The 13,765-nt window shown below is 45.6% G+C and overlaps 1 protein-coding gene across 4 annotated transcripts in view; it reads right to left on the reverse strand.

Moving 5' to 3' along the window:
• LOC135394475 (phospholipid scramblase 2-like) overlaps positions 1-13,765 on the reverse strand; it is a 184,745-nt gene that overhangs the window by 86,503 nt on the left and 84,477 nt on the right. For 3 of the 4 annotated variants that reach the window (XM_064625228.1, XM_064625230.1, XM_064625226.1), the window contains exon 4: positions 7,871-8,019. The exons of the other annotated variant lie outside the window; for it this stretch is intronic. In XM_064625228.1, coding sequence (XP_064481298.1) covers positions 7,871-8,019 — 149 coding nt within the window. The remainder of the gene's footprint in view (positions 1-7,870; positions 8,020-13,765) is intronic. 4 annotated transcript variants of the gene reach the window in all.

Here is a 13,765-nt window from a genome sequence, read left to right on the forward strand (position 1 = left end):
AAAAAAGAAGTAATATGGGAATGGACTGCACAAAATGAAGCAGACTTCCAGGATTTAAAGCACAGTTTGACCAAAGACACAGTTCTAGCATTTTATGATCAAAATACACAAACGAGACCAGTCACTGATGCTAGCAGCGTGGTGCTAGGAGCGGTACTGCTGCAAGCAAAATACTCGCAGACGAAGAAACAAGCGCTGGTTGTGGTATAGGCAGTAGAAAGATAACGGCTGTATCTGTATGGTGCATGGTTTGTACTCGTAACGGATCATAAAGCCTTAGCAATAATTTACGGACCAAGGTCAAGGCCTTCGGCTCGCATTGAGAGACAGTTTTTGCGGTTAATGCCAGTACAAGATAATTTATCAACCTGGAAAGACGAATATTGCTGACTCTTTATCACGACTGCTGAAAAACCAAGGACAACTGGTCAGGCATGTAACTGAAGATTACGTTCGTTTTGCGTTAGAGGAGGCGGTCCCCAAGGCGATTACTGAAGATGAACTGCGTAATGCATAAAACGAAGACCGTACCCGACAGCAAGTGATAAAGAAAATGAAAGGGGAAACTTGGAATGAAGAAAATGTAGATGACGCTTACAAGCGGGTGCAATATGAGCTCTCCAAGAAAGACGGGCTTTTACTTAAAGGAACAAGGATTGTCATTCCACGTAGATTCAAAATCAGAATTTTGGACATTGCGCATGAAAGCCACCAAGGTATTGTCAAGACAAAACAATTGCTAAGAACAAAGGTGTGGTGGCCAGGAATGGAGAAACAGGCGGAAGATGTAAGTGTCCGGAAGTGTGCGGGATGTGAACTAGTAACCCTGTATTCACACGAGTCAGTTTTCTGCCGGCAGCAAGTATGGAAGGAGTGAGAGGATATCCGAGATAAACGAGGTCACTACGCGTCTGAGGACGCCCGCTCGTTCTGTAGCTCGTTCACACGAGTCATTTTCCCGGCGGCTGTCACTTTTCCGATCCTTTCTGTATTCGCGCTTGCATATCCTCTGTGTCTAGCGTAGGATGGACAAATGAAAGAAAAAAAAAACCCTTGGGCTCCTTGTGGATGATTCAGAGTGCATTCACGTGAGAAACGGGACAAGATATGGGTCAAAGAATAGTTTCCGAAGAAGTGCTATGGAATGTAAAACAGCATTAACCCAAATCTCCGTGTGGACGACGCAAACGCCTGTCGGAGTATTTTGATAATAGACGTTGTCACATTCGGTTTTATTTTCTACTAATGAAGCGTATCCCGATGCTGTGCATCAATATAGGCGCGACAGCGTGCTGACAAGTGATGGACTGGCGATGAAGCTGTGATGCCGAGCTACAGGTAGTTAATAATTATTTAAATTAAATTAAATTAAATCAATTTTTATTTTCCTGTCAGTAGGACGAGTAGCTTCCAATTATTATGTTGTTATGCATGTATTGGAAATGTGCAAGCGAACGATTATGTGTAGTCAACGTCTGTCCAGCGAAAGAAATATCCGCGTTTATAAAATTAATGCTTTGTATTCCGTGTCTGTTTCGTCTCACGTAGAGAAAAAGCTTCCTATGAAACACTACATTGTAGGCATATGCGTCGCATAATTGTTCCAAAGCTGCTGCGCCGGTGTGTCGTTGCACCACTTTCGCGGTAAAGCCAAGCATCGTTGGCATTCCAATTCAGAATTGGCCATAGTATAGTGAATGCCGTTGTATGGGACACATACAGAACAATCCTCATGAAATAAAAAGCAAGCGCGATAAGTATCCGTTGCGTTACCTTCTCCTTCTGCCGGCAGCAGACGCCGTCGGTCGTCAGAATCTGTGCCGGGAGGACAATATATCCAGCTGCCTCCGACTGCCGCTCCGGAGATCAGAAAGTGGTGACGTGGCGAAGAGCGCCGGTCACGTGGCACCAGAGAGCGGTGACGTCATTTCCTGCCGCCTGAGCGTCAGCCGGCAGAAAACTGACTCGTGTGAATACAGGGTCCGTGGATAATCAACCTCCAGCAGTCATCCCAACACCCTTACCAAGTAGACCCGGAAGAACTTGTATTGGACATTTGTGGCCAATTACCAACAAATGAGTATATAATACTCCTAGTTGATTACTATTCACGGTTGCCAGAAGCAACCATTATGAAGAAAGTAACCACTACTACAATAATTATGTGGCTGAAAGATACTTTTTCAAGGTTTGGCTACCCTCGCAGCTTAAAGGGGCCGTAAACAGGCCGACTAACATTTAAAAAAAACGGTACCCCATGAAGGAACGCAGGTCATAATACCCAAATATACATTTCGTTCGGCTCGTGCCAGATCAGTGACCCATATAAATCCTTTCAAAGATGAGTAACCTGCGCGCCTCTCTCCACTACGCATACGTCATAAGGGCTACGTCGCTTTTTGCCGTCCAATCGGTGGGCCGAGCTCCGAATATGACGTTCCGATTTACCAACCAATAAACAGGCTTCAATATCAGCTCTGCGGCGGAGTGCTCCGTGTGTTTGTGTGGAGCTACATTTTGCGCTCCGTGGTTCCGAGATCCAGCGCCATGGCATTTCCGAGTGAACTGAGCAATACTGAACGCCTAATGCTGATGCGAACGTCAACAATTGGGCTGTTATCATATGACGCGACGCCCCGTGGTTCGCACCAAAGTACGTCGGCAACCCAGTCGTCGGAACCATTCGCAGATGACGTGCAAGACCAAGGCACCTCCAGCGTGCATACTGGCGCATCTTCTCCCAATCTTATGGCACCACATTTCTTATCTCTACTTGACTACTATATGTGAGGCCGCACCGCACACGTATGGTAACTTGAATCCTAATTTTATAGGTGCAGATGCGGACTCTGCATCAACATGCCAACGTCCACGGGATCCGTGTGCTGCTTCGATTACCCGACAACCTGCGAAATGATCGAGGAACACGAACTCAAATGCATAACGGAACACGAGGAATTCACTACCGCGTGTCTAAATCAGGTTGTGCTCCGTCTCGCGAACCGAGATCTTCGGCAACGCGGAGTAAAGGCGGGGAAAGCCAAGAACGAGTAAGTATACATAGTACAAAGCGCAGGAACTCTACTATGATGTTATACAGCACGAAGACAAGTATACTCATATAAAACTGCATAGTACACCCTGCACTCACGTGGTACGTTCATCAGTTGCTTTCGACATTCGGAGATAATAATGAAGCCTTACATAGGATTCCTCCAGTGAGTCAACCACGTTTATAGTAGGTCAACCACGTTTATAGCTAAACTACTAATTACAGTAGATTGCGAATAATTGTGCAGCTACTGCATTTACCTTACAAGGAGTAATTGGAAGTGTGTAGCTACCTTATTTTTTGGTAGTTCAACTGCATGTGAAGCTTAGGTTTGTTTGTCATGCTGTCAGATAAAACTTGGGCATCAAAATAATTAGAGTGGAATTGCAAATGTAGTTTAAAGTGCTTGCAGTAGTTGTGAGTCTAATGTAAAATGGAGTTACTCTGTAGCTATAATTATACTTTGCAGAAGTAATTGGTAGTTGTAGATAAAAGATCTATCAAAGTAGTTAGCACCCATTGCAGGATTCTACTTTATCTATTATCATATGTCAACCACAACATTTTTTTTTTCAGGCAGTACCGATACACATCCTACCGACAGTTTATTCTGTGGGTGTGGGAGTACTTGGGAAAATTCAATAGAAAACCCGTGCCATCATGCGTGGTAAATAAAATAAGGAAACAGTTTCCTTCGAGAGCTTATAGACGTTTTCGCTTTCCTAGAAAGGAAAATGTAGCTGAATAAAGAGTCTTACATATCACCGTATTCCTTTCCTTATTTCCACGGTTGAAAAATGTAGTTTCCGTGTCCAGTGTAGGGTCTGCAGATTGAGCAGAGCATTGCAACATTGCACACACTAACTGTACCTGGCAAGAACTTGCTAATGCTTTATTTACAGCAATTTTTTTTTATATCTGAAACAGAGTGTTTGTGGAAATGGATTGCAGCAACTAACAAATACTCCTTGTACAACTGACAGAAATGTGTAAGTTGCGTGCATCCTTATATTTTTGATTGTACTGCCAATAGTCTTGGAAATTACATGAATAAAACAAATTGTCACACAAGTCAAGTCAGTGTTTGAAACACAATTCTGGATGCCAGTATGAGATGTGCACCGCCATTGCTGTTGCCGAGAGCAAACCCCAAGTGATATGTGTGACATGCCTTTTGTTTAATGAAAAACTGGTAGCATACGCGTTCAAATATGCAGCAGAAGAGGAAGCGGTCTCACGTAATGGGAGCGTGTTGACAGTGACTGTGAAGCACCCTCTGCGTAACAGTTTGCAGCTTATTCCATATGTACGTGATCAATGGTCTCAGGGCACTTCTGAGGATGATGTATATGGTAGCTCCCAACAAATATCATCGAATGGCAGACTTATGCGAAACCATGCACTGTTTATCAATATATGTACTAAAGCACCTGATACGCATTTTCGTGCATTTCGAATGCTGAACTATGGTATTTGTATAACCATAAAACATACAGAAAACAACAGACCTCCCTGCTTGTAAACAAATGACATCCTAGTGTTCAACAGCGCTACAGCTACGCTCAGAGCTAGGGGGCGAACATGAATGCACCTGAAAGCCATGGTCTTGAGGGTGTTATGATGGTCCCAGAAAGGGACGTAAGCTTCAGTCCTACTTTCTTTCAGTAGCAAGTGCCCATTCGTAGAACCCAGCCCTCCTCCTCCAATTTGTTTCGGTTTCAATCTGTCTACCTACGACAGGACGTTTCTTGGGTAGAGGTCTATTTTGTGCAGTATCTGACATACCATGTACCCTGATGATAACCCGGTACAGTAAGCTCCCCAATGAAGGCTAGCTGAGGAATGATCATGTGTTTTCTGCAGTCGCCAGTCAGTACCAGAGAGCAAAGGAAACTGCATCTCCCTCCATCTCCTGTTCCACGACTTCCTCTGTTTTACCATTGTGCAACGCGCCGTCATCTCCAAGCAAGCCCCCCTCCCCCAAGTCTGTCTCTGAGGCCTGTGTATTGGTTGTGTCTGCTTTTATAGCCACCCTCAGCTGTTCTTCGTTGTTGTAACAACGATTGTAGCAATGCTATCGCATTTCATACGCGTTTGGCAAGGCGCCGAGGAGTACGTCATTTTTTGTTTACATGGGTATGTATTATGCCATGCTTCTGTGTTACTATGTACGCCCTGTTGTAACGTAAGCTCCCGACGTGCTCTGCTTTCACTTTGTTATGATCTGTATCTTTTGCATAAGCACACCACCAGAATGGGTCTAAGTCTCTTCATCCGTTGTGATTGACTTGATTTGTTTCGTTTGTGTTCTTTTACATAAACACACGATCAGGGTCAGTTCCCGTAGACTGTGCAGTCGTCGTAACTGATTTGTTTTGTTTTGGACAATTTTCTTGCATAAACAGGTGATCCCAGAAGGCCCCAGAAGACTATTCGCCGGTCCTAACAAACTTGGTTAGTTTTAAACTGTATTTTCTTTATGCGTAAACACATCACGGGGGCGCCATGACGAAAAGAAACATTTTTGTACCTTGGCTATCACAGCAAAGTCCTTCTATAGGATACCTAGGCAACGTATTGCACGCGACACGGTTGTCTGAACTCCCCAGCATGTGGCTGAGCGGTGCCCTATCGGCAGTGGCGCATACAAGGGGACCATACGAGTACAGTCCCCTAGGGGAGGCCGCTATCCCTCTCTCTCTCACTCTTTCGCTAGCAGACGATGTCCGGGTACATGACGATCATCTGAATTATCTCGCCGACAGGTGGCGTCTGAGCGCAGCCTCCCGTCGGGTTGGTATTAGTATAGTTCATTCGGGCGCAATACCGCCGACAGGGGACCATTCCGCCGCAGGCTGGAGATTTCAGACAACCGTGTCGCAGGCAGTACGGGACGCGTTTCATTTCGTACATTGTCAGTCTATCTTGGGCAGTTCCTAAAATGCCTAGATATTCTATAGAATGCCGGATTCAACAGTTTATTGTATTCGTACAACTGTATCATATCGTTTGTATACCAGATGCTCTCCAGTTATAGGCCTTATCTAGAAAAGCTGACCCGAACTCTCCCTAATGAGTAACCTCACAGTAGTAGCCTTTTCATGGATGCTGTATGTAAGAAAACTAGATATGTTAAGCTCTCGGGGCGTTGCAGGTCCATCTCCGTAAGTCCAATATTACCGTACTTTTCATGAAGAGTGAAACTGCCCTGCGGCTTACGATTTCCATCATATTTTTGCTTCCCAAATAATTGCTTCTGTGACCACCGTAAACGATATTCAAACACTATGAAGAAAAACATCTACGCCTGACACATAAAATAGTATACAGTAACACAAAGGCCAAGGGATTTCTTGAGTATTTGTCAAGCTTTACAGACCAGATGAATGACCAAAGTGAATGACGGAGGCGAACATCAGTACCCAAAGACACAACTGTCTACAGCAACTCAGTGCTTCTGATTCCGGTGAGTGAGCACTGTTCTTTCTCAGTCGTGAAGTTTGTGAAAGAACGCAATGGCATAAGGGTATTTACATCAACTATGAATCTTTTAAAATTCCCCATGGAACGTCGGGTAATCTCTTAAAGGGGCACTAAAATGCAAAAACAACTTGCTCTCAAATGGAAGTATGTGATTCAGTTGGTCTAAAGCAAGGAAAATTAGTTCACACAGCGCTACCGCTTAGAAGAAAACCGCAATAAAAACAGAGTCGTCGTTGGCGGCAACGAATGGGATCCCCAGGATGCAAAGGGTGGCGGTATCCAATAAGACAGCAGGAGAAGCGTGTGCATACTTATCGTGAGCATGTGGACTTGGAACGGGGCCGATCGTAGTGTTCCGTATATGAGCGGCATGATGCGCACTTCTGCATTTATCAGTGCCGATTCACTGAATTGTGGCCCACAACAGTTCTCGTGAATGTTCCATTGACAACATTTATCTTCACATCCTTCGGACAGCGACGCCAGTCTACTTCGCAACGCGCACTACGTTTTTCACCGGGACTGTTCCATGGCGTGGCACGCGCAGCATAGACTAAAAACACCGATGCACGAGCTGAAACGACGTTCACTGCTTAGCGCCGAAGCAAGAAAGAGTCCGGTATAATTTCGATTGTAGCTCCGTAACGGAATTTCGATTGTAGCTCCGAAGTTTTGAATTGTGATAGCAAGCAAGAAATAAACGTAGCGTGTAACGTAAGTGCCCCTTTAATGTAGTACTTGCAATGCGGCGCAGTAGTGTACCGTGTCGACACTAATGTAATCGAGGAACAGCGACAAACGTCATTTGTAACACCGTCGAATACTCACTAGCACAGAACAATGGCACCCTCGTCGGAAATCGACGGGAGGGTGGAGGCCACCTGGACGAAGGCCTCCGATGAAGGATTGCGACTGGGACCGATGAAATCAGGACCGTTATCCCAGTCTTCAACGTAACGATTGCGCGTATCGGTACAGCGAGCTGCCCTCCATTAAAAGGCATAGGTATTATGATCGCATGTCAATTCAACATGGAAAGAAGGTGTGCGCACAATACTGTATTCACTGAAAGTCCTGTCTTATGAATTCCATGTACTCTGAATGAACTGTGGTTGCCAAGTGGTGCCAAATAAAATTGGATTGAATTGAATTGAATTGAACTTCTGTGCCCTGTGCGACTCTCAGCGACAGGCTATAAACCATTTCAATGAAGAAATATGCATTGTGAAGTCAAGCAAAAAATATGATTTTTCTCTTTTCACTGTGAGCGTTTATGTTGCTTCAATAACTGAATGCACCATTCAGTAACATTATTATGCTAACTGACATCGTTACCTGTAAGCAACAGCAGCAGCAGCACCCGCAGCAGCCACTTTCCCAGCGAAAAGGCCTTCGGAACTTCATGACTGTCTGTCCTTCACGTATCCCCGTCATGTCGAACTGCCGATTGCCAGGACAAAGCATCATACACCACGGATATTCGACTAATTGAAAGAGAAGATAGATTACTATGAGAGAATGTCATAACCAAAGGCACAGCTCGGACATATCCTTCATCCCCAAAACACAATGTGAGTCATTTCAGCAACTGTGACTATGGTATCTGCGAAGTCACATCCTCATACAAAGTCACCGGGCATAATGCACAGCTAGCTAAGAAACTTGAGAGTAGTGTTCTACTATGACGACTTAATGGGACTATCTCATCCATTTCGGTCAATTCCGGAACTTCAGTGCCAAGATATTCATCGGTGGCCTGTGATAATGGCAGCGACAGCCCCAAGTGAAAGGGTTGCGAATACGCTGAGAAGTCTGACGAATTACAACGCAAGAGCGGCGACGCATTCCTTACGTCCGTCTCCAGGAAAGGCCCGAAAACGTCACGTACAACGTCACGTGTAACTGCACCAATCAGAGCACCTCTTGCTGCAAAGCTGTTCGGCGGGCGTCGGAAAGGCGAGCAAGCCGGAAAGCGCTGGTTGCGTCGAAATCGTCGGAATCTGAAGGTGACGCCGCTTCGCTTGCAAGTGATTCGAGGAGTACATCAGTAATGAAATTATGCTAGATTATACCCTTACTCCATAGAGCCTCTGCCGCACCATCCTATAGCAGGTGAAGGTGCCGGCACGCGAACGAACCGTCCGGTGATACTTTTGTGCACATATAATCGTTCGTGATTGTGCATAGTCAGAAAAGCGTCTTTGCGGTTGTCCACTTCAAAGTGAAAGATGCCTATGTGCCCCAGTGGAACCTGACGGAAGCCTATGTTGTAGTTCTTTTAGCTATGTGTCAGCTGTACTTGACTCGTGTCTGCGGATGAAGCTCCTTCTGGTTTACGCTACGCATCCATCTATTGTTGCGATGACCACAGTATGAATCTTCTTCAGCCACTTGACGGTATAGGTAGGTGACGAAAAACGTCTTATAGGTTATGTTTACCGGTGATGCCATAGGAACACGCCAGTTTCATTTGGAGCACAACGCACTGTACTGAAATGTTTTTGTGCTACGTGACTTTCGTACCTCTATTAGTCAAGTAAATATATACTTTTTTTTTCTGTTTCACACAGGAGTATCTATAACAAACGCGCACCTGCATGTTCGGGGTTACCATTTGCACTTGGAACAATTTGGACACAGTCATGGTTTAACCGCTTCCGTTCTGCATCTATAGCCCCATACGGATTTGCAATAAATACGCTTCGTCGACAAAATACGAGGTACAGGTCCTGACAAAAGTTTACGAAACACTGGAGTGGCGTGTATTGACATCCGAGCGATGCCGTTGCTGCAAATGGGAGCAGATATATAGACTTACAAACAGGTGACAGGGTGATTCGCGTTCGCCGCTGGGGTGTCGCTCCGACCAAGAAATACGTCGCTGTGGTGTTCCGTAAACTTTTGCCGGGATCTGTACAGCAGTGCCGAATGCGCATTCCTTCTGCCTCGACAGGAAGCCTGACGGCGTTGCGGTTTTCCCTTTTCGATGACGTCACTCTTCTTGCGTCCGTGAAATGTCAATTCTGTGCTAACTCCAGACCTTTTTTTGCAACCACGAACACAAGGCTGCGTGACAAGTTCACGATTGAGCGAAGCTCACTGTAATTTCGAGGAAACATGTAGCCAAACTCGAAGCCATGCACGAAGCAGACGATATCTCGAAGAGAAAATGAGGGAGCGAGGCGCCGCCCTTGCGTTGGTCGAATTAACTACTGCGTTTTTCTTTTTTTCTTTTTTTTTTCAGCGGTTGCATGACCCAAAAAGATTTGTTTATTTAATACTCGAGCATTTCGCATTTGAAAAAAAAAAAAAAAAAAAGGGGGGGGGAAAAAGGCGAAATATCCAATGGTGCCATGCAGTCTCGTAACTGTTTCCGACACATCTCTCCGGATGCGATAGTCCCTATAACAAGCAATTTGATATTTCCTTCCCTCTTACCCCTCTCCCACTCCCAATATTTAAATTTCGATCTTTTGGTTTAGCTCATCATCCACGAATAAGAATGATATAATCAATCGCGGGATGTCATTTTCATTCAATAAATTACGCAATTTCAATTCATTCTAATGAGAGAGAGAGAGAGGAGGAAAATATCAAACTATAGCCAAAATCCACCATTTTTGTACAACAAGACGCATGAAAAGGGGCGCACATACGAAGAAATACACTTTCTAAACTCATTTAATAATTGAAATAATTGAAAACTCATTAATGAGTCAGTCCAAGGCCGGTAACAACATCAGGTCATGAGTGACGCCATCACGAATCGCAAGGCGTCACGCAAGGCATGTTGTACACCAACGTCAGGTGGCAGCACCCTCGTCATCCAGTGACGGATGCATAACTTTTTCTGGGGGGCGGTCCAGCTTTGCCAGCGTGCTAGGTACAGAATCTCGGTCAATTAAACACTATGTGAAAACAGAAATTGAGGAGGGGGTCAGGGCCCTCTAAATCCGCCCCTCTCGTCATCTACGCCGTTCTGTCGAAGGCAGTACTACATGAGAGGTAACGATCCGATGACGCCTTGTCTATGGTGCAAGTGAAGTTCAAAGGTGCCATTGAGTGTACTAGTCATGCTGCAAAACTGAGAGCAAGTGTGATCAGCTTTACATTTACGTTGTAACAAAGCGGCTCATCTAAAAGTTGCCGTTGTTCTTGATAGTGCAAAAAAAATTCGTGGATCGTTGTTAGTAGCATAACATTAGCTTCCCATGAAGTCAGCAGGATATGGCGGATTACCCGCAGATGAACTCAGTGTTCAGAAGTTAGTGATCCGGGCGCCTTGAGCTCACCACCACTTTTGGACAATACGGCATACCAGTCTGGTGGTGCTGTAGTATCGTAAACTTAACTGCGCAGGGAGACTGCTTCTGCATCGTCGTACATGAGAATGGCTCCGATATATCTTTCACAACGCGGTGAATATACTACGCCAATACCCACCGTCCCGGTGTGGCGCGAGGAGATCTTCAAGGGAAGGCTACCCAAGCGCCATCTCGAGGCGGCGGCATGCTGTGCTTCACCGGGAAGTCTACTAGGTTATTCTAGGTCACTGTACTACCGGCAAACGAAGGAAGCCGCTATTAGGCGTCCCCGAGTTCCCGGCCAGAACCGGCGGAGATCGCTAGTTTGCGGGAGGAAATCTGAACGATGTTTGGTTCATATTTAGTCGTTTTTCGCTGTGTGTACCAAACAAATACATGTGAAACGTGCTGAAAACGATTAAAACATGAATGGGTCATACCTTGTGTTTTTCCCACATAACCGGCCTCCCACATAACTTTGTAACTCGAGTCTACTTAGGTTTGGGTTTCTGTTCCGTGGCAGTCAAACCGATTAAGCCTTAAGGGGGAATGCTCCGGCTTGGTGACGTCTTCTTCTTTCACTAGATGGCGCGCGGGAGAAATTTTTATGCTTTGCTTTTTTTTTACCCTCCTTGCTCTCCTTTACGTAAGTGACGGTTTCCTCCTCGTAAGGGCGGAGCCGTCGAGAGCACGCGGGCTTCGGCCTGACCTTGAGCTATGAATCACGTATGGTTTGCTGCTATATTTGTCCATGCTTTATTGTGTTTAGCGGCGGCGCGTGTTTGAGATGTGGCGTGTGGCTCAGCTGCTTCGATCGTCTCGGCTGGTTTGTCATCGCTTCGTAGATTTGCTGACAGTTTCGCGAATGGCTTGAAGTGATAATCCATTTGGACTTGCTTACAGAATGAGGGACGCTAATTGGGAAGGCGGAACTGAGCAAAACCGAGCGACCAACTTGTGTCTGATTTTTCGTTCTTCGCAATTTGGGTGATAACGTTGTGTACATTTACAGCATGTGGATTAGGCGGTACAAATCTATCAAGTAGCTTTGCGTGGCGTATTACAGAGAAAGCCCAGGATTCTCTACCTGTCTGCTGCAGTCCCAGTTGGTGAGCAGCGATAAAGGTAGGAAGGGACATAGTCGCTGGCCATGTCTCCTGTCTATGTTGGTATCCGGCTTTCTCTTCAACTGCCCACGAGTTGGAGATAGCGAATTTGGGGAACCAAACAACCACCACATTCTGACTACGGCTGGACACACAGTACATGCTGCACAGCGGCGCATTATCGCTATGATTTCACGTGCCATGCGCCTCACCTCATTCTGAGTGTGCGTGCCTGTTTAAGAATAATGGAACACAAAACAAATAAATAATAAATAAAATACACACACATTGACACATACACTCACGCATACACGTAATAATGGAATGACGATGGAATGCGAAGTTCACGGAATGTGTGAGCGTTTTCAAGTGCACTGGAAAATGAGTGAACACGAAGTAATCTTGTTCTTCCGTACTGTTTTTGCACTAATGAAACGCATCAATGGTTCATAAACGAGGTTGAAGAGGTTGGAAAAAGTAAGCCCACTTCGCATATGTAACCACAAAGGTCAGAATGGAAGAACAACAGGCGCCTGCGAGAGATTTGTCGTGTTCCCGCGGACAGCCTCTGCTTTCGACAATGCATTTTGGAACAATGTACAGGGTGACCTCTTTTATTCCATACATATTTTTATATTATTAACTAATACTAAGCAATTTTTTTTTTACTTAGGGTGCACACGCCACCAGCAAAACTGTCTATTTTGTGGTGAGATACAGTTGTACAAAGAAGTCAGAGTTGGACTTATCGCCACTCTGGAGTATCGTTGTTCGAAGTCACCTCTGTGCAGTTTCACTCACTTCGTGCGGACGGAAAAAATGACCGTCACAAACGACAGCATAAATCTTGATTTTGTTAGAGGGTGCCTTTCCATCGGGATCGGGTACACGCAGGCGCAAGAGCTAACAGCGTCAGTCGGCCTCCCATTCCTTTCGCATAAGCTCTACCAGAAATGTGAGAACAAAGTTGGGGAAAACCTTCAATCAGCGACATTAGACTCTATGAAGAGAGCCGCGGCCGAAGAGGTTGAGCTTGCCAAACAACGGAAAGAGTGTCGCGATCCCGACGGCTTTTGGAACATCCCAGTCATTGTAGATGGAGGATGGAGCAAGCGATCCTTCGGCCATGGGTACAATGCGAATACGGGGTGGCTGTCATTGTCGGTCGTTACACGCGCAAGATTCTCTACATCGGAGTACGCAACAAGTTCTGCACAACTTGTCGACGTGCTGAGTCGGAGCATAAGGAGCCTCTACCCCACTCGTGTTCTTGCAACTGGAAATCGTCTTCAACGTCCATGGAGCGAGACATTATTGTCCAGGGATTCAAAGAAAGTGAAGAAATGTATGCCCTTAGGTACACTACATTGATTGGAGACGGAGATAGCAGTGTTTTCGTTGCAGTCCAGGAACAGGTTCCTTACGGCCGTTCAGTGAGAAAGGTAGAATGCGTCAATCACATGGTAAAAAACTATACCAAACGGCTGTATAACCTAGCAAAGGATACTAAAACATTCGCCACAGCTGAAGGCAAAGACGCCAGGAAACTATTGTCTACTGCTAACATCAAAGCCCTAAAAGGTCTTGCCAGATCCACAATAAGACGTCATGCACAAGAGAACACTGCAGTATCGCCTGCTGCGGTCAGTAGCCTGCGCCATCAACTGAAGAACGGCCCATACCACGTATTTGGTATCCCAGCGAGCACTGCTCCGTCAAGAGAGGCGATGCTGTGGAACTTGAAAGCAGAACGGAAAAGGGCAATCTTCTTCTGAGATCCAACATGATGACTGAAATCCAGAAAGCAGTAGACGTATTCG

This window comes from Ornithodoros turicata, chromosome 5 (assembly GCF_037126465.1).
Source record: "Ornithodoros turicata isolate Travis chromosome 5, ASM3712646v1, whole genome shotgun sequence".
NCBI classification, from domain to species: domain Eukaryota; kingdom Metazoa; phylum Arthropoda; class Arachnida; order Ixodida; family Argasidae; genus Ornithodoros; species Ornithodoros turicata.